We start from the raw sequence: 26,057 nt of genomic DNA, 5'->3' as shown, positions 1-26,057 counted from the left end.
GGGGGGAAGTGAGTCCCCATTGGGAGGGAAGGAGGGAGGGAGTTGGGCTGGGGCTGCTGCCTAGCCAGGCAGTACATGGCGCTTGGGGCCCAGGACTGAAATGTGCAGTCGTAGGGCCCTGGTGGGGAGCAGGACAGGGCCGTGGGTGGCTCATCTGGGAGGTGGGGGAGGGGTGGGGCTGGCTCTCCACTGCTGTGCATGCTCCCAGAGGGGGCAAGGGGGGACCCGTGTCCCCCAGATTTGGGCATGGGTTGGGTGCGGGCTCGGGCTCCCTGCCCTGCTACGTTCTCCCAGGGCCTCCGCAGCCCGGTGGGTGGAACCCAGCATGGCAGAGCAGAGCGGGCCTGGGCAGGGAAGCTCCTTGCTGCTGCGAGACCTGTGTTACCATGGTGAGGCGTCCCCTGCCTGTCTGGTTTTCCATGATAAGAAACCCAAAATCAAATGCCAAAGTTTATAGATATTTACAATTTATTTTATTATAGTAATTGAGGCACTGATAGGCTTCCAAATTACTTTAACATTGTAAATATGTCGATAAAACATGGTTTGTAGTTGATATCTATATATAGAGAGGGTGTTTCATTTTAATCACGGATTTGGGGGGTTTATCAGAATTTGGTATTTTTTATCAGGGAAAACCAAGATCCCTGGTGATGATAATGATACAGTTCCCTCTACAAAGCATATCACAGCAGAATAGTGTGGGGCACCTGCTGGTGGAGACGTCTATTTCAGCCTGACATTTTTGTCATCAAGGTTCATCACTTTCTATTTAAACCCAGTTATGAACCTCTGTGTTGGTGGTAGGAAAGCTGAATGAAAGTCTGTTTCTAAAATGTGATTTAAGGAATTGTTAAGGGGAAAAAATTTTAAGTGAATCTGCTTCAGAACCAATACACTTATTGTTTTGCAGCTGGCCCCTTTCTGCAGCCTCAGTGCCTCCTTTTTAAATGGTTTTGTTGCTGCCCTTCATGCTAGCAATATTTTAACGTTCCATTTTTTTTCCCATTCTCTTACATTCTGACAAAGATATATGGGAATACTCTTATCTGCCCCGTGCTGGGTACCTTGCCTGATGTCCAAGCTAGAGAGCTGTGTGAATAATGTGAAAGTAACTCTTCATTGTGTCAGCTTTTTGGCAGCTCACCAGCCTTGGCCTTTGTGGGGGAATGGGCTTCTGGCAGGACTGAGTTAAGCTGTATTTATTGCGGACTTGCTCTTTTTCAAATGCCACTTGTAAAATAACATTTAGTTTGCAGGTCTCAATTAGGCCATTCTTCTGATCTGACAACTGCCTCTTCCCTATTAAAAGATGTTCAAAGCTATTCGTGGACCAGTAGATTGGTGGGATACTGCCTGTCACCATCAGAGATGTGTTATCAGAGGTATCAGCTAGCTGTGTAATGAGGCCTGGTGGCTGCTCGCAGTGTTATTCCAGTACAGCATTCAGCTTCGTTCCAGTAATTCAGAGATGTTTAAAAGGTTGAAGCACAGTCTGGGCTGCTTGCTTGGCAGGTCCTGATGTCATGAAAGCACTCCATTCCTGGCTTACCTTGAAGACCCTATACTGACTGTGTCCAGGGCAGTAGCTGATGACTGGTGTCCTTGTGGCATCAATGCAGACAGATGAGCTTCAGAATAACCTAGAATCTAGAAGGAGTTTAAGGATTTTCTCATTTTCCTCTTGACCAGCAGCTCATGGTGAGGATGTTGGAGGGAGCTCCCTACCCAGGTGTTTGGGGGTGTCGCTGCAAACAAAAGTAGCATGCTTCAAGGTGCTCCTATACTACCAGTGACTGATAGAACCAAGAGGAGTAGCACAATTTCTTGTTTTTCTTTTTAAAAACAAAGAGAGAGGGAAGAGAGCAGACACCTCCCAAACCAAACGGAGAGGTAGTTCATCGTGTATACTCTGTCTTTTCTCAAACTGCTGCTTTTATCCTGGCTTCTCTCAAACTAAAAGCAAACTGCTGCCTTGAAAAGAGGCTTAACATAGCCCTTGCATCCAGGCACTGGATGGATTCCCTGGCAGATTCAAGTCAGACCTAAGGCATATGAACTCTTAGGTTTATGGTTGTTGAGATTTCTTGGAGTAAGGGCTTGAGCTGACTGATTACTTCCCTTGGTGCTGTAGTCAACTGCCTGGCAACTACAGGGACTGAGATGGTTATCTTTTTCTGTACCACTGTATCAGTCTGATGGAAATCTGAGATAGGCACAGGAAAGAGCCTATCCTTTAGTGCTCCAGGTATCACATACCGTATCTCCTTTGCCAAGGCCTTAGAAGCAGTTAAAAGAGAGACCCACAAGTTCAGATGATGCAGAGATGCAGTAGTCCACATCCTACCAGTATGTGAAATGAAGGCTTTAAAATCTTAGCATCATATTCATGATTCTTGGAAAGCATCCAGTAAGCCCATTACCATGTGCCCTGGGAAGGGGCACTGTTGAATCTGTGTCCTGCTGGGCTGCTTTTAGCAGCAAGCAACAGATGTGAATGCATTATGAGTCATGCTTTCTGGGGGGTGGAAAAAGACAAATATTTTCCAGAGTGAACTTGATTTAAAAAAAAAGAAATCCTTAAAATTGAGTGGTTTGAAACTAAATAGTTTCCACAGTTCTGCATCGATGTATTTTGATCTTGGTTTAGTTTTCAGGGCCTTCATGTATGTTTTCATGAAATATGTGTATTGCAAATTTGTTTATTGGTGTTTTGAATCAATATGTAACATTATATCTGTATTAAAAATCTTTGGGCATCCATGAGAAAAAAAGACTTCCCTGCAAGAAATCTTGTAATTTTACAATAGCTTTAAATGTTAGTTTTAAAAACCACAAGTAACAAAGCCCCAAAACTTTTAAAAGAGAGTTTACTGGTTATTTTGAATAATGTGAATTTTGGGGGTCTAGAATGGAATGTTAGTGGGGGATGAAATGTCTGATAACGGAAGAAAGACTTGTGCCCTTACTTGTTTGAAGACTATGAGAAAAGGAGCTAAACTTAGAGAGTCACTTCCCCTTTTGTTTCAAGTATCAGTTTTTCCATAATTAATGAGTCCTGTGACCTGGTGAACTAGGTTTTTACATGACATGGTTGTCTTTCTGATGAATTGAAACAAGACAGTGTGCAACGTTCAGCATTGGAAACTCTTTTATTGCCTCTGACACTACGTATATCTTTCAAATAGTAACTAGAACTACTTGTACATTCAGAAGCTAAAAAAGTCTTGCATGTTCTGGCCTAATTCAGAAATGGCATTGACCCTGATACTAAAAGGACACTGAAAGTGGCAAATGCCAGGCAATAGTGATTTATGCAGAACCATAGAAATAGGTGGCAAAGATCTATTCAGTCCTGCAGTCCCTTCCCCCACTGCAGGACAGCACTGTATAGGATACCAGTGGTTGTGTAATTTCCTAAAGCCCCAGAACCTTTCATGTTGCTTCTGCTGCTGCAGAACCCCTGCCTGTGGCGCTGTGGGCCCTGTAAGCTGACATGGAGCCAAGCGATCTGGCCTGGTAGTGGCGGGGCACTGCATCCCAGCCTCCTGCTCTGCCATTACCCCCAGTCTCTTTGCAGAAGCCCTGATGACCTGTCGTGGAACCCCAGGGTGTTGTGCAATGCAGTTTGAAAATCACTGGAGCATACTGTCTGATGTCTTGCCCAGTTCTGTTGTAACAGTTGGGTTTCTGTAGTTTCTGACCTTACTGCCAGGAAACAGGGCTAGCCTGGTATCACCTATGAGTATCAGGGACAGTGGTTCAGGTAGCCTGAAAGGGAAAGGGGAGGCAGCCAATCAGTAGGTCGGGAATATTGCTGGGTTGCGGGGCTGGTGGTGATAAACAATCAGAATGTATAGTTTGAGACGTTTTTGCTTCTAAGGCTACTGCCACCCTTGGAAAGTCCTGCTTTGCTTCACCCAGTGGATTTGGCTGGGGAGAAGGACACCCCTGGGGCCCTTGAGCAATGTCCTTTCTCTTGTAGGAATCTGAGGTTTGAGACCATGGGCCTTTTTGCTATTCCTGCCATCTGCCTTCTGTGCCTTTTGTTAACTCATACAAAAAAACTAGAACTCTTGGTTCCAAAATGAAACCTTTTATTAGATCAACTGGAAAATGGCAAGAAAATTGTCCTTTTCTGCAAGCTTTCAGGATCAAAGTCCCTTCGTCAGGCTCTGGGAAAGTGTAGATGGTACAAGATGGTACAAAGTCCCCATAGGTAGGAAATAAACTTCATTTTTGCACAGAGGGAGCTGAAGATGGAAGGCTGTCCCTTTGGGTCCATGGGAGTGTCTTTGTGGCCTGTGTTGAGTAGCTCTTTGATGTGTTGATCAGGTAGAATTCCTTCCTGGAGGTGTCAGGTGGCTGGCAGGGAGGTAAAAAATCTTCCTTGTTGTTCTGCAGTAAAGTTTAAAATCCAAAATCGGCTAAAATTCAGCATCTTCCATGTTTCAGAGGTGTACTTGGATGTTTCAGGAGTGTACTTTTGTTAACTCATGCATTTCAGGGCCAGTATTCAGTTAGCAGTGTTGCCTCATGCTGGAGCTAAAACGCTTGCACAGTGCTGCCTTCCATTTTAGATTTCTAAAACTCTTGCATGTTAAATTATTTGCTAGTTAGAAGTACACAGAATCCCTTAAATCCTGGACTGGTCCCTTTTTTCACTGTCCTTATTTGGGAGGCACTTGGCCATTTTTTACCATCTTAGCTCTTGTTACATAAATGGTTGCTCATGTGTATTATCACCAGGGATCTTGGTTTTCTCTGCTTTAAAAAAAATACCCCAATTTTCAGTTAAAAGGACGTAACCCCAAATCCACATTTTTCTGTGTTTAAAATGAAACATCCCTCTCCCTCTGTCCCTCTGTTTTTCTGTTTCACTTTAATCATGGAAAAATATGGATTTGGGGTTGCATCTTTTTAAACCTAAGATGGGATTTTTTTAAATCAGAGAAAACCCGAATCCCTGATTATCACTCCACTCCATGGCACAAATATTTATCAGATCCTAGCACTGGGTGAGGCAGGATTCTGTGTGGCCATACAGTCCATCTTCTTTGTGTGCTCTTTTTTTCTTGTAACCTGACTGTATAGCTTTAAGTGCCTCGTTATGTAAAAAGGAAGCTAGTGTTGTCTGTATCTTACCAGGAAATGTACTTGCATAATTAGCCAGGCCACAGAACAATCAATCTTTCATAGCATGAAAATGTTTGTTTTACACAGTAAATGCTGTCAGCGCTGTTGCAACAAAACAAGGGTTGGGCTGTTCTCAAAAGTGTCCCCAGTAAAATGTTTGTGTAACCGACCCTCGTGTTGACTGATCTAGTGCAGAAGCCCTTATGAAATCGCAGATGGCAGATAGAGGCGGCTCCTTGCCAGGCATGAATGCAGTGTGTTGCATTGTTTAGATCTGGAGCTATTGTTTCCGTAACATGAACTTTACAGTAGTACAGTATTACAAATCATCTTCTACTTGCTGAAGCCAATTTAAGCCCTTTTCAAGTTGGTTTGTTTCTCATTCTCTCATTTGTGCCCTCAGCTTCTTTCTTTCTTGTGAGTTACTGAAAAAGTTGAAACAAAAAAATTCAGAGATTGCAAGGAACTTCTTGCTTTTGCATGCTATTGCTTAATCATTTTATGTTTTTGTTGTAGACTGTTTGGGCAAATATTCCCTATAAGCCTTTCAAACTTTTCTTCCACAATGGTTGTCTGAATATCATGGAGTTTGGAACCAGGTTGCTCCACTGTTTAACATGATCAGTCAGTGGCAGCCAAGGCTAGCAGAGTCTAAATATTATATATTTTTTATTTTTTTTATACTAGAGGAAGGCTAAAAGAAGAAAAACACTTTTTCTGTTAATAGAATCCTATATTGTCTTTCTGCTGCGATGGCTGCTACCAGCTCTTTTGGAACATGGAGAGCTTCATGCTCAGCCTCTCCTTTTTGCTTGTCTCTCTGTTGGAACTATAGATTCATATGTTTAAAACATTGGCCCCTGTTATCTGATTAAAACATTGACATTTAAAACATTGACCATGATGACCTGCAGCATTATCAGTTCAGCATTATATTGATCCAGTTCCACAACATGGAAGGGAAGATGTGGGAGGGAGATGCGCATCTCTGAAGCATCAGTACAAAAGATGGACCAGGCAGTGCTGTTTTGGAACATTATTAGCATCTGACTGTAGTGTGGGTCTGTTTGTCCTGGGGCTAATGGTTTGGTTTTGGGTTGGGTTGAATTATATGAACTTTAGTGTATTATTATTCTTTGAGATTTCAGTCTAAAAAGATGGTAAAATGATGGTTTGAACATCTGAATTATATTAGGGACATAAGTCTGTCTTTCTGCTTTTTAGAAGTGAACCACACACATAATCATGGGACCAGGTTTGAATTTTGAACCTACATTTTACCTGTCATTTCTTAAAATTTTGAATCTTTGAAGCTCTCATCTGAATCCATTTTATAGAAATTTAAAGTACAGATAAAGAAACAGAAAAACATCCTGGACAGGTGATTTTTAGAAAATGTATTGCATCAAGCTTTTCCCAGTACAATGTTTTGTCTTTTAACAAAATACAGTAACGCCTGACTGGAACTGGACTGTGCTGATTTAGCCCAGTGTCAAAGGACTTGAATTCAGCCTTGAAATATGTATCACTAGTTATGCCTCAAAATATTTCTAGCTAAGTAGTTCTGTGTATTTTCTCCCCTAAGAGGAAAAATGAGTTCAGCTAACCACACAAAATGGTATATTGTTACATATTCTCTTGAATGAAACTATGAAACTATTATTGGCAATCCACCTCACCATGTCCGATTCACTTTGATTAAGAATCTCCTTTCCGTGACTGTTACACAGCTTTAAGATTCAGACTTTTTTTCTCTGTATTGATTTTCGCTGGCTTAAGGGAATTGTGGTAGTTTAAAATATTTGTGTATGGATTGCTGTAATTTGCATTAATCTCTGCTGGCTTGAAGACTGTTATGTAAAATGTATAAATGGGTATGGTTATTTCTTATTTTTTCTATGCATTTGGAAATGTATTGTTTAGAAAGTGGACCTTTTTACTTTTGCGCAACTAGGTGGTTTATGTAGAATTCTTTGTATGTGCTTTGCCATCTTTTATGTTTCTTCCTGCTTGTTTTCTGTTTTTGTTTTTGCTTTATGCTGCTGGTAATTAGGTTAGCAGCAAGTTACTGGGGGAGAACAGAGAATGGGCTCAGGTGGTTAATTTTTTTGCTTTTCTGTCTGGCTGCCTGCCATCTTTGCAATTTTTTCCTCTGGAACTTCTCCTCTATTTTGTTTCTAGTACTTGAGAAATTCAGACTGTCAGTAGCAAGGGATAGTACATTTGGTACCCCCTGATTAGCATAAAAAGCTTGAAAATAAATTACATTCTAAGGAATTATAATGTGGCTTTTGACACTGAAGAAGAGGCAGTAGGTTGAATTCCAGTTGAATTGCTAACAGTACTACATAACAGTTAAGGACAGATAGGATACCTTTCTAGTGCCACCATGGGACAATTTTCTGGGTGAAACAAGCATTGTTGAATCATTACACCAGTCTGGGATCACAGGTACCAAGCCTTTCAAATGAGATGTAAGGAAATAGTGGTGGCTGTATCGGTTTCCAAGGCTACGTAGGGACAAATGCCCATGGTACTTGTAGACAGTGTCTGGATGGTAAACTTACCATTTCTGGTAGTGCTGTCTGGCAGCCTGCTTCCTGAGCCAGGAACAGTGTCCGCCTGGGCAGGCTAATTGGCATTAGCTCTCAGCAAGGTTCATTAGTCCACTCCAACCATCATGTGGAGGTAGCTGCACTGTTTCTAATTAAGGAGGCAGCCTGTGTAGAGTGGCACGATGGTGGTTAATGGCAAGATTATGCCACAGAACATTTGTAGCACTTATCAGAACAGGGCTACAGGCCCTGGTTTTCTGTCCTTATTCTGACATGGGTAGTTGCACATTCTCTTCTAAACTTTTCTGGGTGGAATTGTATACAGCCATTCTTCCCTGCAGAAGTGAACCTGTTATGTAGTGCTGCTTTTGCTTTCTACCCTGCAAGTGGCTGCATTTTGGTTGGACCTGAAGAAATGTAAACCCTTATGCTGTATGTAGATAGTTTGCGGCATGCTTAATGTTAGCAAAAGGTGCTTTGTAAATCAGTTGTGAACAACAGCAAATATTTATGAATGTTTTCCTTTTTTCCTCAGCTTCCATTTGAGATGGAGATTTATTACATCCAGCATGTGATGCTTTATGTTGTGCCCATCTATCTTCTGCGGAAAGGAGGTAGGTTAGCAATTAGTCTTTAATATATGCAAAATTAATTTTAAATAATAAATACAGTGTGTTCTGTTGTGGGTATCAGCTTTTCCTTTATAAGGTGTACACATTATTGTCCTGTCGGTGTTGCGGTAGAACCAAGGAGGTGCAGTCATGGATGAGGCCATCTTGTATTAGACGCAAGCTGTGTTAGGTTTTCTGTACAAACAGAACAAAAAGCTAGTTTCTGCCCTAAAGAAATAATGACGCCACAATAACAACATATGTTCTCCTCTTAACCATCGTCCTCGCCATACCTTGTCAGTCAGTTGCGTGCATTTGTGTGTCCTTTTTGTCCTTCAGATGTCTCTGTGTAAGTGCAAAATGAGAGGGAAGGGTCTGCTTGTAGTAGCTTTCTAGGTGAATGTGAATCTGAGAGTGTAGAGGGTGTTCTTTAATTTCATAGCTCTAATGAAATCTAGTGCTGGGTATTAGTGACTCAGGGATAGCTTGCTCATTATCTTTTCTAATCGGATTCTTTACCTTTTATTTCCATGATTAAGGTAGATAGTGGCTCACTGTGTCCGAGAATCCTGCCATAAAAAAATCCACTGGTTGTTTCTGATGTAGCTCTTTCCATTAATGTGCTGAGAAGGTTATATAACACACAACCATGAATATGGTGCTGTTCCACTCTATTTAGGGACCTGCTTCTAACCTAGCAATAGATTAACTCAGACAGTAGAACCTCATATTAAATCCCAGAGGCCTCAGATTCAGTCTCTGCTGATAACTCCCAGAGAGAAAAAATATTAGAGTGTAGGCAGATTAATGCATGGGCCAGCTAGGCCCCTGCCTCGCCGTGGATGAAACCAGCGGCCAGGCTGGGCCCATGCAACATGGCGGGCCGTGGTTGCTGGGCTCTCGTTTGCCGGGCACCACTGCATCCGACTGAGCCACGGTGGGGCAAGCGGCCGCCCCCGGAGCTTGGTTTGCACCACATGTGCCCTGCAGGCAGCAGCTCTACACCCCTGGTGCCATCTCCAGTGTGGACCTGTGGGCAGGAGCAGCTGCCACTCCTGCCCTGGGCCGGGGCGGCGGAGCAACCCACTCTGGCTGCTGCTTCAGCTGCATCAGCCAGGGATGGAGTCCGTGGCAGCAGGGCAGGGCAGGGCATGGGTTACGGGGAGCTGCGGGCCATGGGAGGGGGCCCCGGGCCCCAGTGAATCTTAATCCACCCCTGCCTTACAGATTAAGTGGGTCAGAGAGGCATAAGTTTTTTGCAGGCATCACCCTACTTCATGAGATGTCAGAAGTGTGATATTACAATTTATGACAGTAGGATACAGTCCAGTATTTGCTGAGAGAGGGGGTGCTCAAACCCTAGCCCATGGGCCAGAACTGACCCCTTGAGTTGTCACGTGGCCCATACTGTCCCACAGGCCCAGAAATTTGGCAGCAAGAGAGCTGTGTTCCGTGGTTTTAATCACAAGTGGTCTAAATAATAATGAACGTTCCAGATGAGTTCAATCTGCTGTGCTAGCTGCAAGTTTGATCAGTATTTAAAATACAGCAGTTGCTATAAAAAAAAGCTAAATTGGGAGTGTCACAAACTGCTAATTAGTGCAAGATGTGGTGTCAACAGCTGCATAATACTTTGTAATTCTGGCTGTATTTCTGAACCACTAGTGTTTTGAGCTCGTTAGAAATCCTGGCAGATAATGTAGCCTGCTTAGAGTACATGAGATTCTGCACGTAGTTTTTAGGCATTGCTGCAGGAAGTCTCAGGGGCTCCCATTTTTACTGCCTTGAATTCTGAAATAAAGATTGGGTCACTTGTACTGGTGCATGCTCCAGATGAGTACGGCAGAGGGAAACAGAAAAGAGTCAGTGTAGTTCAGCAGCTTCATCGCAGCTCCCCCTCCCTGTAGCTCTGCCCTCAATCAGTTTACAGCTATCTGCTGCCATCTAATGTTGGCGTGAAAGCAGTGAACTTTGATGCTTCCTGTGGGCTAACAGACATCTGCTGTGATTGCCCTTGGCTGACTGCTGTAGTCAGGCACTTCTAGCTAGTGTTGCAGTTAGTGTCCGTTCCCTGACCAGTTAATACCTTGTTAATAATGTATAAACTTGTGTAGTGCTTGTGGCCAGTGTCACTGGAGACGGAGCTGTACTATAACTAGTGCTGAAAAAATGTCAGTTCTTTGCTGATTTGAAGTGGTTCTGTCCAAAGGGATTATTTTCTGTTACCATTCTGCCTGTCTCACTGCATCTGGTTCAAGAACTTTAACTCAGTCTTGTGTGGACCATTTTAACATCATTGACCTCCACCAGCATAGGGTGAGACAGATAGAGATGACTTCTTATTTGGGATATAAACTTTCATCAGTGAGTGTGTGGATTATGATGTGCAAAAGTGATTGAAAGCACAAAGGCTGAAGAGAGGAAAATGGATTGTGTGTATACAGTGCAAGGGTACTTCATTGTACTGGGGTGCGTGCTACTATTGTACCTTCTGACTTGAAAGGATAGTGTTTCACCTCTAGTGAAGTCTAGCTCATTCCCCAAAAGCCATGTACCTTTGCCTTGAGTTTTATTTTAGGCCACTTTCTGGTAGACAGATAAAAAAAATCATTTGAAATACTATGGCACTGACCCAAGCCGCCACCCATACCAGAGTAGCCAGAGCTCAAACTCAACTACCTCTTGAAGTGGTCCTTCCAGGACCAGAGCTGCGCACCACAGCTACACGGGCTGAACCTGTCTGTGGTGGTGTAACCGCAACACTCTAGTTTTTAGTGCTGTCAGTTTGAAACTCTTAAAAATGCATCCCTTTAGCGATGTTCAAATCATGGGTTTTTTTCCTCCAGTCTCTCCTTGAGGTCCCAAATGGGTAAAATCAGGTAGGGCAGCACCTGAAGCATCAGCTTTCTGTGTTTCCTAGTTGATGTTGAGGCCCTGCTATGCTCTGGTTAGGTTCAGGTGCCTGGTAATCATGTTTCTGTGCTGCATAGTGAACAGCGTAAGCTGTTGTATCCTGGCTCAGCTCTCTCTGTGCTGACCTAACATTTATCTCGGGGAAACCTGAGATATTATTCTTTTCCCTTCTTCCTTTTAGATGCACCATGTGGACCCATATATTTTATTTCCCTCCTTAATATTTACTTGCCTTTCCAGGCCCACAGAGTGAACACAATACATGTTCTTTTCCAGCATCAAAGTCTTAGTAAAGGTAGAAAAGATCTCACGCCATGAATCAGACCAACCTTTGTCCTGTTTGTAACTACGTTATGACTGGTGATGCAAAGCAGGTGCAGTGTTGACTTAAGTGGCCAACACAGGAGACCAGCGTTGCAGGAGAATTCACAGGGAAAGTAGAGCTGCAGTCTTTTATTGGTCCTACCTTAACCCCCAGCCTTGGAGCATTTTCCATGTCTCATCAATTCCTGGTTGCTAGAAAAGGCCCTGTTTAGCTGGAGATAAAGTATCTAAACTGAGGTAACTTTGGCTTATAGCAACAGCCTGTCCAGCTATGGTATGAAGGAGAGGCATAAAAACTGTGGTATAAAGCCACTGTGCTGCATCCCTGTTCCCTGAGGAATGGCTTTGATGACAGAATTGGACTCACAATTTTGGATTTAAGAGCCAGGATTTGATTTAAGTAGATGTCAGAGACTCCTGTTTTGCATGACCAGGGCTAGGTACAAATAGTCAAAAAGCCCAAGGCTGAATCAATTCAGGCTTCCTGAGTTAGTCTAAGCTGTGTAGATTGAACCAGTAAACAAGTGAGCAGACAGCTGCCTTTGATTCCAGAAATGCAGCCACATGCTTGCAGTGGCCCAGGCCAGAAGCTGAGGAGTGCTAGAGCACACCTCCCCGTTCAGTTGGAGCAGACAGCTTGGCTCACCTTACAAGGGGGAACAGGGGGAGCAAAGCAACCTGAGATGCTAGGAGACTGAGTCAATTTGAATTTGGAGGGGATTTGGGACAGAAGTTCAATAAACTAATTTAACCTTAATCAGGTAAGTCTGATACTACATCCATCCAGGTTTATCTTAAACTAGTTTCTGTCATTTTGAAAGTGGTTTATGTGCACTGAACTTCTGTGGTGTTACAGATTTGAACCCATTTCTGATCACTTATGCTGGGTTATGTATAATTTCTGTCCCTAGCCCAGGTGTCCAAGATGAAAAAAAAATTGCTTGCTGTGAAGTAGTGCTGAAAATATTACAAACCGTCATTGGCGATGCATGTGCCCCACACTACAGATTTGCAGCATAGGCAAAATTTGCTACTGGAAAATTCCGGTAGCAAACCCCCTCCTCCCCCCTGCCCCCCAAAAAATAAGGGGGGGGGCATGGTGCATGCCACAGGAGCGTGTGCTGGTGAGTGTGGAGGCTTTTTCTCCCCTCCTTCAGTTTCACTTTGGCTCCTCCAGCACACTAGGAGCTGGGAGAAGTGGGGCAAAGACAGTTTGCCTCAAATGGGGCATTTTGCCCTGCACCCAAGCACACGTGCAGGGGCATGCACAGCAGCAAAAAGTTTTGGCACAAAATTGCCCCTGCACATGCCCCTGCATGTGGGGATGCACCCAGTAAGGCCTCTGACTAAAATCTAATCATAGCCTATGTTCTGCTTGGTAAACATGGTAGTGGTCAGCTATTTTGAGAGCTGTTTTCTACCCAATTCGCAATGTGGTTTCAGACCACTAAGATACAGTAGATATGATTTTTGTTGCTAGACAGCTGCAGAAGTGCTGCGAGCATCACCAAGGTCTTGCATGGCCTTCATTGACCTATGACCTTTACTTCAATCAGAGAGGCCCTGTGTAATATTCTGATGTGATTTTGGATGCCCACCAAAATTTGTTACCATTATCAGAATCCTTCATGACAACATGATCACAACTGTCTTAAGCAATGGCACAGAAATAGGACTCTTCACTATTAGAACTGGATTCAAGCAAGGATGTGTGATTGTACCAACACTCTTTTCCATCTATAGTGCAGCTATTCCACACCTCGTTGCTGATAGACTTCCATCGGGAGTCGGCATCCAATACGACATGAATGTGAATCTCTTTCACATTGACCAGTTACATTCCAAATCCAAGATAAACCAACAAGTCCAATACCGATCTTTAGCATGGGGAAGATTGTGTCGTGTGCCCACTCAATTGAAGAACCACGCTTGATTTCTTCTGAGAAGTACTTGAAATGCTTGGACTCAGGGTCAACTTCACAAAAATTTTACCAACCCACCACAAACCAACCAGCTGCTCCTGCATATATTACAATTCTAATATTATAAAATTCTTAATCTGTCTGTCTGTCTGTCCATAATGCTTTATTCGTACTCTGATTGGCTGACTGAAACAACCGATCAGAGTGTGAGTACAGCGTTGGGACAGGAGGTGGTAGCGTGGCAGAGTGCTGCCATGATGGCGGGGATGTGGGACAGGGGGATGAGGCCAGCTGAAAACATTGAAAACACCCCCAAATTCTGGAACGTTACCATTGGTGATGCCTTTGGAAAATCATCCATGTTGGAAGGACAGAAGAATGAAAGCCAGTGTTCTGACTCAAGGAAACACCACCAATATTGAAACCATGTTGATGATGTACCAGCTCTGTTGGATAGGACATGTCATAAGGATGCCTGACAACTGGCTCCGAACATGGGTCCTACACTCCCAACTTGCTGATGGTCATTGCTCTAGAGGTGGGCAAAAGGAAAGAATCAAGGATACCTGATATCACCAGGATCTGCTCCTTTCTCCTGGTGAACTATTTGACACATCTGCAGTTGAACATACAGATTTCAGATCAGTCTCCACAGTCACCTACAGACTCACTGATGCCTTTCCTAATTTACTGGAAGACTGCTGTCCTTGTATCGAGGGACTGTTGTGATGACAATTTTGAGAGCTCAGACAGCACTAGATGTCCACTTTACTGTGCTGGGGCTGGCAATTCACTTGGGTTAGGAAATAACCATTTTAAGTTCTAGAAAAGTGTATTTTGCAGAAGTGGCACTAAATAGGAAGTCAGTATGTGGCTGCCTTACTAGTGTTTGGCAGACTGCAGCTTTCTCTCTCTCTATCTTGGTGACTCCAGCATGTATTTAGTTGATCTTATGAAGGATTGAATGGAGCAGAGAAGAAACCCTTTTCCTGAAGAGGCGAAGAAGTGTTCTAGGAGGTCCAAGGCTTCCCTCTGCCTTCTCCTAGCAGCCCTTCCAATCCATCAGGGCACCATCCTTTGTGCCCGAGTGTCACACTTTCTCTTTGGCCCAGCAGGGGGAGCAAGGTTTCTATCATCCTATTAAAGAGTGCATGGGCTACCTCTCTTTGCACAAAGGTAAGGAGACTGCAAACTGAGGCTTGCTCTTTGTCCAAAAATGCCTGGGCTCTAGTCCAAAACCCCAGGTGTAGCCAACGCTGACTGAAGCAGTCTCACTAGCTTTGGGTAAGCGGTTGTTTAGTCTGACAGGCCAGTCTTGTTGGAGCAGGTTCATTGTTGCACACCTGCATCCTGGAGCAGCACGCACACACCCACTTCGTAATTAAGCAGATAGATCACTTGCTGGGAGCAGCGCCAGGATTTTCACCTTCTGAGACAGGTGTTGCACCTTTTAAGCTGTAAAGGAACTGTCTCCTGGCTCCAGTCGCATCAGCTTCTCTCTGTTTTTGGCTCAGCCTTCCTCAAAAGGCAACATCAGAAGAGACGAGTTTCCCACGCATTAAGGAAGTGAACGGAAAGCTCAGGAAACCCTTCTGGTGTGGAGTTAGCTTATTTTGTCACATGAATGACAGCTGGAGCCAGCTCTTTTGGGGGCATTGCATTGCTTTGACTTAGTGAAAGGATGAGTTGTGTTCTGTGATGTAGGACAGTGGCTTTAAGCATCAAGTATGGGGGAAAGAATGACTCTTGGAGCTGTGAATCGGGTACTAGCCAGCATGGTGATTGCCACATTCAAGGCCAGTTGCACCTTTTACCTCTTCCCCACATCCTGACTTGTGGGCTTTCTTCAGTTGGATCCTTTCATATTTTTTTTTAAAGGCCTTATTTAACGCTAAGACACTGAAAGAGAAACTGGACTGCACTTGTTTGAAAAAAAGCCAGTTTAATGGCAGTGGATTATCAGCCTTCCACATAAGTGTCTGGTTGGGCAGAAGGGGGCAGTGGCTGCAATTCCTGATCATAAAATGTTCTGTCAGGGCAACCCCCACTTAGTGTCATTCCTTCCTTGCCACACTGAATCGCAAGCATGGCAGGCAAAGATGTGTGTTTGCTAACAGCCTTCTGTCCCCTTCTTCCAACAGTACTGCATAAAGAGATGAAAGGAGTGCCTGGTGCTGGCCTTACCCAGCATCTCCATTGAAGTCCTCGCATACTTGGTCCATGAGAAGCTAGGCTGATCCACTGAGGCCTTTCTGGTCCATAAATGAGAAGGCCAGTAGCCCAAAGTAACAACATCCGTGTAAATGGAAGGTACAGGTTCTGGCTGGGACCAAATTGTGCTGAACTGCTCAGAGCCCAGATGGTTGCAAGATCTCCCCTTTTTTTACCCTGTGGAAAGGTTACACAACACTCACCAGTTCTTCTGGCTACACGTAGACTCAACAGAGACACAAGGGTGAAAACTGATTTCAGGTCGGTATTAGCCCCTGTCCCCTCTTGAATCCTTCGGACTGCTTCAAAGAAGAAAGACTGCTTTTGGGACTTGCTAGCTGACAATGAGAATGCAGGTCTGCTGGAATAAACTCTGTCATTAAGGAGGCCAGGGTTAATTTAGAAGAGCTGTTTTCATTTGAACACTAGTGAGATAATGTGGCCTGCTCATCTTGTTTTATGAGCTTGAAATTGCTTGGGTATATACTGGATGTTACAGTCCCCGTGGCTAAGTTCAGGGACACCACCTCCTTAAGGGTATGTGTGCAGTCATGAAGCCAATGAAGGCAATGGTCTAGATTGGGTTGGAAGAATGGCCAAATCCTAGAAAAGTACTAGAAAACTGAAATGACTGTAGAGACCTGTACAACTGAAATAGAAAGGAATTGTCCTCTGAGCTCTTCTGTAGAATTGTGTTGCAAGGGCTTAATTTTCTCTGACCTTCTAAAGCTGTGTGCGCGCATGTATGCATTGCACTTACCACTTTTTCTGTTAAACTCTTTTGGACTATTGTTTATTTCTACAAGGGTTTGTGTTTCCAAAATGAGTTAAAATGAGCTTATAAATGTTGTATTACAGAGAACGTTAGCATTAGTAGAAGACTGCGTGGGGGATCAGAAGTTCAGTATAAAATAAACAATTTCCAAGCATCCAACTGATAATCTCTAGCACAAACAAGTACTTTTGTCTGTGTATCTCAAGGCTTCATTTCTATTTTTTGATGGAGAAAGAGGACACAGAAGCTGACTGACTTGCCTGTGGTCATCCAGAGTGTTGTGTAGCAGAACCAGGAACTCAAGCCAGAGCTCCACATGCCACCCTTAAATTCTCACATCAGCACTGCCCATTACTGCTATTTTGACATATTTAAGCTTAACTTAAATTCAAATACACATTGTCTTTTTGCTCAGCACCACTGCATGATCCTGATTTGGAAAGGACTTGGTGACTGTGTGCCTTCCACTGCCTGGGGCTTCAGCGTTTCTGAGAACAAAGTTAGTCAGTGCTGGTATGTGACAGTTTAAATAGTTGAAAATGCTCACTATATATGAACATCTTATGATCCCTGGTGAATGAGGAGATAGTGAAGCTCCCTGCTTCACACTGAAATTGATCTCCCTGTGCAAGCAACAAACAGTTTTCTACTGAACCCAACACAGGCTACTCAATCAGAAGCTCAGCTTGGCATCTGCTTTTATTTCCACATGCTGTGTCAACAGGAAGTGTGCTAGAGATGGCACATCAGAGGTCTGTGAAACAGAAACCTGCTGTGTAGCAGGAGAGTTGTAGAGTAATAAAATCTACCATAATGCTTTTTTGTGGAGGGAAATGTACACATGTTGTGCAGGGTAGGAAGTTAAAATGAATATCCCCAAATATGGTCAAGAGATTCTAAGGCTTTTTATAATGTTTCTGCTGGAGAATCCTCATGACTTTTTTCCCCCCTTTGTTGTAAGAAACAGCACTGCTGCAGAATACATTGTCACTTTTCAGTGTCAGCAAAATTTGCTAATTAGATGTGGGAGAGTCTCATCCTGAGGTTCCACATACAAAAGAATTTCTGGCTGCTTTAGATCAATTTGACCTGAAGTCTTACAGGGCAGTACTTGCTACCACAGGCATGACTACAACAAAAGCACTGATTGAGCAGTAAAAAACCTTTAGCCAGTTTGCACTAGAATAGCTCTCCACTGCTTAGAGCACTGGACTGGGATGCAGAATACTGTGCTTCCATTTGTACTGCTGGCCGCCTTAGGGCCACTTTTATTTCACCTTTTAATGGCTGTATTTTCCCTCCTGCCCTTCCCCTTTTCCGTATGGTTGTAAACCCGATTGGGCAGAGCCTCTCTCCTATTAGGTTTGTTCAGCAAAATGGAGTCCTAACCATGACTGGATGCTTGGCCTCTCAAATAATTCTGTCTTCCCTAACCAAGCGATGTCATTGGGGCATTTCATCCATGGCTGTAACTTTGCAAAGCTTCATCCCTCTTCATTCTAGGCTGTCTTTCCTGAGACTGTTAGACCACTTCTGAAAGAGTAACCAGACTAACACGTACACCAGGGGAGCCTATGCTGACCTTAGTGTGGTGGCAGTGCTACTTTACAGACTTCTGGGTGTTGCTTGAGGATTTACTGTAAAAGCAAGGGCTTCAATAAAATCCTTTGCTGCTTTTGTGCAAGTAGGGCCTGGCTCCCTCAACTGCAGAAACATGAATATACATAATCTTCACAAAAGCCCTGCAGCAGGTGTATGTCCTTTCCCTTAGAAGGAAACTTGGACTATGGGCTTGATAATGCCTACCTGTTCTCTTGCAGGGTATTACAGTGTGGTGAGGCTTACTCAATATCACTGTTGTTCAAATGAATCTGCCTGCATAGGTTTCTGAAGCTAGTAGGCTATACTTTGTGAGAGATGAGGGGCATTGGAGCTTTTAGTTCATTCTGTCTCTGGTTGTAGAGGACTCCCCTCCATGTTTTGTATGTAGTGCTTATTGCTGTTCAGATGCTTCCCACTCGCTTGGACCTTTGCTGACCCACTGGATAAGATATTTTATAAATTGCCTTATGTTCTGAAAGCAGCTTCCCTACTTATGAATGTAGCTACATTTTGCTCATCAAGACATGGTGCAGAGTTGAAATTGCTTTTCCCTGTTTGGAAAAATGTTGCCAATACTAATGCTGTTTAAGGTCACAATGGGAGAGTTCCTAGCAAGGGATGCGTTAATGCTGCTTTTGAACCCAAAAGAGCCCACTGCTTTGCATCTGTTGTGCGAGACATGTAGACATTTAAACTTTTTAAGAGTAGACAGAGACAGGTTCTGAGTGGATGGAGACAGAACCTAAAGCGTAGTTGAGGTTGGGAAGAGTATAACTTTCTGATGAACTAATTCAAATAGAGGTCATTTGCTATTGTGTCTGCACCCACTCACTTCTGAAGGGCAGATCAAGGTAAGGGTAGAAATCGATGAACAAGGAATTGGAAAATAATGATGAGGATTTGGACATGTAAAGCAATGTGTAAAGTGATTTATGAAAACTAGAAGGTGACCGTGCATTTCGTGGGCTTGGCACAGACTAAATTGACCTAGTGTTGCTTTGCTGGGATTATGAAAGGTAGGTTGTTACTTTTTCTGTTTCTTACATGCTGCATCCTTCACTGCTTTTGCTGCCTGTGCCAGTTGGAATAAAGCTAGCATAGCTAGCAGTTTGTGCCCTGGATTACCATGAAATCACAACTTTAATCTGGTACTGCCTAATGGAGCTGGAAGCTGGTGAAGGATGTTAGCAGCCCTCCTTTGTGCAGTGTCGCGTGCTGTGTTACTTATTCTGATGTGATGAGACTTGTGCATCTTTGCTGTATGCAGTCATACATAGAAAACAAAAGGAATCAATTGCCTCTGTGATTTTATGGCTTGGGTATATTTTAAATTCTAGTTTAAATTGAAAAAAATATTCATTCTCTTTTTGCTGTAGCTCAAAAGGAGAGCGTTCTTAATTTAACATTAAGAAATTAGATGCATTTTTATTATAGATCTTAGATTGGATTCTGCAGTGTGTGATGGCTCTAGTTGCCGTAGGACGCAGGGTCAGGTGTCAGTGGCCCCAGCAGTACTGGGGTACCTACAGTCCATTAGGAAAGTGTTACTTTTTCAATAGCGACAATCTTTGTTAAATGTGTAGCCCAGTTTGTAGTGGTGTTATATTTAATGCTGTCTGATAGAAATGCCTGTCTGCATTCTTTTCTACCTCAAATGCAGTCTCTCACTAGCTGACCGACTTGGAGACAGAGTGTTTGTGAAGTCTTTCTGTTTTTGTGGTGCCTGATATAAGTTAATTGTGTAGCTGTCTATAGGTAATGCAATATCAAGACACACTTCTGTGTGATTGCCACTAGCAGTGTAACATAGTGGGTGCGTCTACACAAGACGCTACTGCACAATAGCATTGGCGGGCACTAACCGTGATGTGATGCTACTGTGTAGTCCGTTGCTCATGTAGACGGGGCCAGCATCTAGCTCTGTCCATGCCAGTACAATAACTAGTTTTGATAGGGTATTCAAATAATGCCTGGCTTTGAAGCACCTTAAAAAATCAGACACAATGCTGTAAATTTTAACACTCTCTGCAGTTGTCCGAAGAAAATGTGAAATATTTTTTTGGCAGAAAAGACTGACTTAAGATAATATATTGCGTGGTGTTAACAATCACATTTAAAATGCATTTAGCCTTAAAAACTAAATTGGAAGGAAGGAAAGAACGAAGAAGCTGAAGTAGGGTACCCCAGGTGAGAAACGAGGCTCTTTTGAATATTTATTACCGTAAGAGCAGTCAGTAGGTTATCAGCTAGAGCCAGATGCCCTGACATTCATTCAGGGGAAAGAGAAGATTATTCATGAGTGCTTGATGGAGCTACAATAATTCTGCTGAATATTAATGTTTTTCTTTTTCTTTTTTTTCTTTTCTTTTTTTTAGGCATATACACTCCAGAGCCACTTTCCAATTTCTGGTGGGCTCTCTTGTCTACTGGGCTTATGTTTGTGTATCATTTTAGCATTTTACAGATCCTGGGACTGGTAAGTAAATGTGTATTTAATTGTACCCATGTATTACTCGTAATATAAAGATGCTGGCTTTTCATAGTGTTTAGGTGTAAATGGATGTCTAATTTGCATGGACAATTAATGCTGTTATGTGCACAAATTAGTAATTGCACATGCTAATGAGGTTATTTGCATATCAGTCACTGTATTTGCACAATCATAGTAACTTTATATAAATTGGGCATGAGTGCTTTGAATTCAAGCCTTGCCTAAATGCTGAAAATTTGGCATATTTGTGTTGAACATTTGGTAACAGGTTTATCTCCTTTGTTTGCTGGGGGAGTTGAACAATGCTCTCTTTATTTGTCTGCCTCAGTGGAACACAAAATAATGCTGCTTTTTAAATTTGTCCATTTTCCTAGGTCACAGAAGTGAACTTGAACAACATGCTATGTCCAGCCATCTCTGATCCTTTCTATGGGCCTTGGTATCGAATCTGGGCATCTGGACATCAGACTATCATGACTATGGCTCATGGGAAGCTTGTCATCTTGTTGTTCCACAGTGCTGTCCCCATCTTTAAATATAGTGTGGATTTGCTTAGACTCCCAGCTAAGAAAATAGACTGACATTTCTCTCTGGAGAGTAGCACATACAGGAAGGCGAGATCTACATTCTTACTGGAAAAGAAAGAGGAAAATGAAAGGACAGTGTGTTTAAATATCCCCTTGTCCCCATACAGTTTTTTTCCTTGTAGAGATCTCTATAATAGTGTGAAGGTTTTCTTGCAGCAGCTCTGTTTCACTGCCTGTAGCCAATGGCAAAATTAGTGGCCTTATTCTGGAAGAGGTCAGTATTTTTCTTACACACTTTTTGCAGGTGACAATGGAACCTCACTATTCCCTGCTTCGCAATGCCCCAAACGGGCAAATCTGTCCATCTTCCAATACAGAGAGTGGTACTGCTACCTCGTTAAAGATGTTGCCATTTTTACTAAATATCCTTCAGTATTTGTATTGATCACCTGAAGAAACAAAGCTAAATTACAGTTGAACTGAAACAAACATGGATTGTTTCAAACTCATCATCCTGGCTTACATTTTGTTTGTATTTTGGAAGTTGGCTCTTTCTTGAAGCAACATATTGAAGCCTAGTCAAAAGGGTGACTTAGTGAGGTTCTATTGTGTTTGTTTAGGCTGGTTGAAGAATGGGGAACAATAAGAATAACTAGTTCCTTTTTTTTTTTTTAATTGGACTACTTGATTCTCAGCTACCCTGGGGTGGTGCTTGGCTGTTCATCGCATCTAACAGCTATGGTGATGCTTTGATTAGTATGAATGAAAAAGCTCAAGGGGAAATGATTTCAAAAAATAAAGTAGGGTGTAAGCTGTTGGGGGACTCCGTATTTTCAGGTGCCTGTGAACAGAATGCATTAGGCATTCAAGGGACACTGTCAGCTGAAACAGCTTAGATGGAGAGAGAAATTACAAAACTTCACTTAGAGAATCTGAAATTTTACTTTAGATTTTTAGTTTTGAATGTTTCCTTCCCTGTGCCTGTATTAACAAGCATTGTACTAGGCTGTGAGGAAACGACGTAAAACTATTCTGTACTTGCTAATAGCCTACATACTTCTTATGCAAAGATGCAAGCTAAATTGGTGTACAGGGTTTGACCAAATCACTCCAGCTCCCTAGTGTAGATAGTTTTACCTGTATGAAGGTGTTTATACCAGTCTTTCAGTTATAGTAACTGTGCTAACATGTTGCATTGCTTTTTTTTTTTTAAACTAAATGTGCTTGTTTGCTTGCACAGTTTTTAAACTAGAGGCTACAACCAGGAACAATATAACCAGTGTAAGAAGTAAAACGTGCGTCTCACTCCTAAAAGTGCAGCAATAAGAAGCTGCACAAATGAGTTGGAAAGTGGTAAATCTTGACAAGAGTTCCCGTAATTTTTGAAGTCTCAGGTTGTCCCTGCAGGCTGTTTTCTCAGTGTTGTCACAGGACTATAGCAGAAAGCTATCCTTTTTTTTTTTGATTCTTTGTGTTGCATTGCCATAGCTGTGACTGTGCAAGATGCCACCATACCTCTTCCTTCAACTGAGTTGCTCTGCAGGCATGTTCAGAAGTTAAGGTACAGCCATGTTATACCTCAAGAAGTAAGAGTTACAGACTTACTCTGATTTTTACAAGGGCAGGTAGAGGGAAGGGTGGACAGTAGACTTCAAATTTTTTACTCCACTTGATTAAAAAGTGAGTTTTGCAGCTGACTTTAGCAGTGTCTGCCCACCTGTATTGTGATCTCAAAGCCCTTTTCTGGATTCCCTCTGTGCCTGGCTTTGTGTGCATTATATACATGGTGAAGACCCTCTACTACCACAACTTGATAAAAAGGAGATTTATGTTGGCTGTCCAACCACAATTGTGCAGCTAAGTTTCTATTACCCTGACCTGCAAAATGCACATTCCAACTCCTTCTCTTCAGTAGGGAAAGCTGAGCCCTGGGTAGTGGCAAGGGGGTGCTGCTTCAGTGTGCCTGGCACTGCAGACACTTAAGTCTATGCTTAATTTGACTCTGAGTAGTCTCACTGTTAGTCATACAAAGATAGGCATGTGCTTCTTGTTTGCAGCAATGGGTTATTCAGAGAGATGGGACAGCAGCAGTATTTCAAAGCCCAAATCCTTCAGCTGAAGAGCACTTAACTCCCACTGAAGATTTTGCCATTTCCTTGAGCAGGAGGGCAAGTTCCATCCAGGCTGCTCCTCAGGTTGCAGGCTCCTACAGTAGTGTTGGGGGTTCAGTAGTGCCCCTTACTTGAATAAGCTTGATCTCCTAGGATCCTCTGGGTGAAAGCATACAAAACTGCCTCCCATCCCTCAGCTATTAAGGTTATCTTGGCTTATTTATCTACCTAGCAGTCCATTGAGAGAGACCTTGGGCCAGAATCAGCCTGTTATAACTACAGTGAAGTGTGTTTAGAGCCTCATGAGGGATGAATTTGACCTGTCTCTTGAAATCATTTGTTTTTTGATTATCTTACCTTGCACCTTCCGAACCCATTTTTACCAAAAAATATATATATTGCAGCTACTTTTAACAGGCAAACTCAGACCAGCAGCAGTCTCCACATTTTTTACTACAGCATTATCTACCTGCCAACATGAGCCTCAGGGTGTGCTAGATAAGCACAGCAGCAGATGCCCGATGCTGATGCCTATGGTCAAATAAAGCGGCTGCTAGAAGTTTTCAGCTGCACAGCTCAGGTAGCCCAACCACAAGACAGGTCAGAGTGCAGAATTTCTAGCTCTTTTGGCAAACTGAACAATTCAGGAGCAGGCCTGGCAGCTTGGAGTTTGTTCCTTTGAAACTGAGAAACACTCAAGTGCGTTGGCACCTGCCCCCAGTAGGCTGCTCAGGCCAGTTTCTGAAAGGGAGGAGACTGCACTGGGGGAACACAGGCCTCTCATTTGTTTGGTGCTGGTGTGGAAGGGGGGTTGCTTTCCTCCCTAGCAGTCTGGCTGTCTGAGTGAGATAACTTTGCCTTCATTAGCTTGCATATGCCAAGTCACTCACAGGGTCCAGGAAAAATCAGTTTTAGAACTGAGTGCCAGCAGACTGCACATGCCGAAAAGTGCATTCCAGTGCCCAGATCTTCACTAGCAGGAAGATCATTCCTGATTTTTCTTTAACATGACAGGAGTCAGAACGGTGTGGTAGAGTTAAAGCACCATGGCGTGGAGGGAGCCAGAACAGCTGCAAGCAACTGTGCTGGTCTGTGCCAATGGAAGAGAGATCCCAAACTAAGCCTCACTTTACTTAGTATTCTTACTTTAAGGGTGTTGCGTTCTTCAGTGGTAAAGTCACGTGTGTACAGTGAGGGCTCTCTGCTGAACGCTCTGCTAAACTACATCTCAAAAAACTAGCGCAGTTGAGTTGAATTCATTCCAAGGGACCTGGCGATCTTTCCAAGGCAGCATTCTCCAGTGGTTAGGTGCGCCATTCCAAGCACACCAGACTCTGCCCTTTTCTCTCTTCTATTCTACAGAAGCCATTAGTAGTTGTAAAAATCACAAAGGGAATAGCGTAACGCTTCTGCAGCATCATAATGGCTGGCAGTAGCTGTGGACATTAAGGTTTGGGTGCCAACGCTTCCAGCTGTGCAGAGGATGTTGACTGCTGTGTTTTTCCAAAGGTTTAGACACACCTGTGGGTGTGGTGTTTGAGCCATGAATCCATTTCTTGACTTTATTCCATGCAACTGTATTGGAATTTCTTCCATGTAACCAAAGAGGAATTTGCATCTTGTTTCTCTTTCTTAGGCTGAAGATCTAACAGTATGTAGTCATGCTTAAAAATGTACATACATCTCAATGGATGGAAGGCCATTGCCCCTGAACACACTTCTAGCTAGGTTTTGGCTTGACTTCTTTTAGTGCTTGAGAAATGCTCGTTGGCCAAGGCCATTTTGCTGTTAAGCAGATGCCACCTTGCTGAAGCTGAGACATGAGCAGTTGGTTCATTTGTGCACTTTAAGGTTTTAGAGTACCTCATTGTAGTCGTATTACTCCTCTGTCTGTGGCCTCAATCAGGGTTTTGATATTTCTGTATATTTGATAACTGAATGTTTTGTAAATCCTATCAGTGTTTCTCTTTCAGAAACAGCTATTTGCAACTGTTGAAGTACTTGATTTTTATGTCCCCAGTCTTGTCTGAAACCACAGGCATTAGTTTCCTGTACATTTGTAGCTACATGGAAGTCAGATGTACAGTTTTTTGCTGTTGCAGTTGTTTCCAGTTGCATTTGTTGTGTTGCTAGAGGTGAGCTTTTCACAAATAGTGGGGTTTTGGTTTGTTGTTGTTTTTTTAGGTGGGTGACAAAAGAATTGTATACAAAGTAAAGAAGTGACCTTTGAAAAGTGTCATCATTTTAGTAGTGTCTGATATTAGCCCCTATGTGGAAGGTAGGTTCATTAAGGCAGAGAAGACTACTTTGTTTTGTGTTTTTGCTCTCATTACAGTGATAAGATGCATAATAAATATCAATTATTTTGTGAGCTTGTACTCAAGGTGATATTGCTGTACATCTGTTTTGCTACTTCAAGTGTCATTTAGTTAAAGCCAAGCTGTTTATAAAATGTTTTTTTTTCTTCAGGGTCAATTTTGTACTTTTTTTTTTATTTCTGCATTTACTGAGTCATTATCTCAATGCTGCAGAGAACACAGCAGGCAGAGCAGTGAGCACACCCACAGTGTTATCAACAGCCCGCTGTGCCAGGGAGCTGGAATCGCTGCATGCACTGAGCTGAGGCACACAGCTGTCTTTGGAAATCAGTGGTTCCAGTTGCCCAGCCCTCTGTCCAAGCACCGCATTATCTGGGTGCAGAGTGGAGTGGTGGCAGCAGGAATTGATGTGGGGGGTGGGGTTTGCTGCCGTATCTGCTGCTAGTTCTGAGTAATTTGTAAGTGTGACCTAAATTTTGTAAACTTTTTAATGTGCTAAAAACTTGGTGATAATTGCTAAGAAGGGGTAATTTGTGTACCTGTACTCCTTGTTGGTCCCTA

The 26,057-nt window shown here is 43.0% G+C and overlaps 1 protein-coding gene and 2 long non-coding RNA genes across 3 annotated transcripts in view; 2 read left to right on the top strand and 1 right to left on the bottom strand.

Moving 5' to 3' along the window:
- TMEM164 (transmembrane protein 164) overlaps positions 1 to 21,867 on the top strand; it is a 116,173-nt gene extending 94,306 nt beyond the window's left edge. The window contains exons 4-6 of the mRNA XM_019521534.1: positions 8,227 to 8,305; positions 20,425 to 20,525; positions 20,915 to 21,867. Of these exons, the coding sequence (XP_019377079.1) occupies positions 8,227 to 8,305; positions 20,425 to 20,525; positions 20,915 to 21,121 (387 nt within the window). The 3' untranslated portion in view covers positions 21,122 to 21,867. The remainder of the gene's footprint in view (positions 1 to 8,226; positions 8,306 to 20,424; positions 20,526 to 20,914) is intronic.
- Positions 21,868 to 25,425: 3,558 nt separating this feature from the next.
- The window catches only part of LOC109300736, a 5,848-nt gene continuing 5,216 nt past the window's right edge, over positions 25,426 to 26,057 (top strand). Inside the window, exon 1 of the long non-coding RNA XR_002098314.1 lies at positions 25,426 to 25,958. This is a non-coding gene — a long non-coding RNA (uncharacterized LOC109300736). The remainder of the gene's footprint in view (positions 25,959 to 26,057) is intronic.
- Positions 25,976 to 26,057, bottom strand: part of LOC109300735 — a 5,266-nt gene continuing 5,184 nt past the window's right edge. Inside the window, exon 2 of the long non-coding RNA XR_002098313.1 lies at positions 25,976 to 26,035. This is a non-coding gene — a long non-coding RNA (uncharacterized LOC109300735). The remainder of the gene's footprint in view (positions 26,036 to 26,057) is intronic.

This window comes from Gavialis gangeticus, unplaced genomic scaffold (genome assembly GCF_001723915.1).
Source record: "Gavialis gangeticus isolate Ggan-Ray unplaced genomic scaffold, GavGan_comp1, whole genome shotgun sequence".
Taxonomy (NCBI): domain Eukaryota; kingdom Metazoa; phylum Chordata; order Crocodylia; family Gavialidae; genus Gavialis; species Gavialis gangeticus.
Note: the sequence above shows the minus strand (reverse complement) of the source record. Positions and strands in the feature narration are given on the sequence as shown.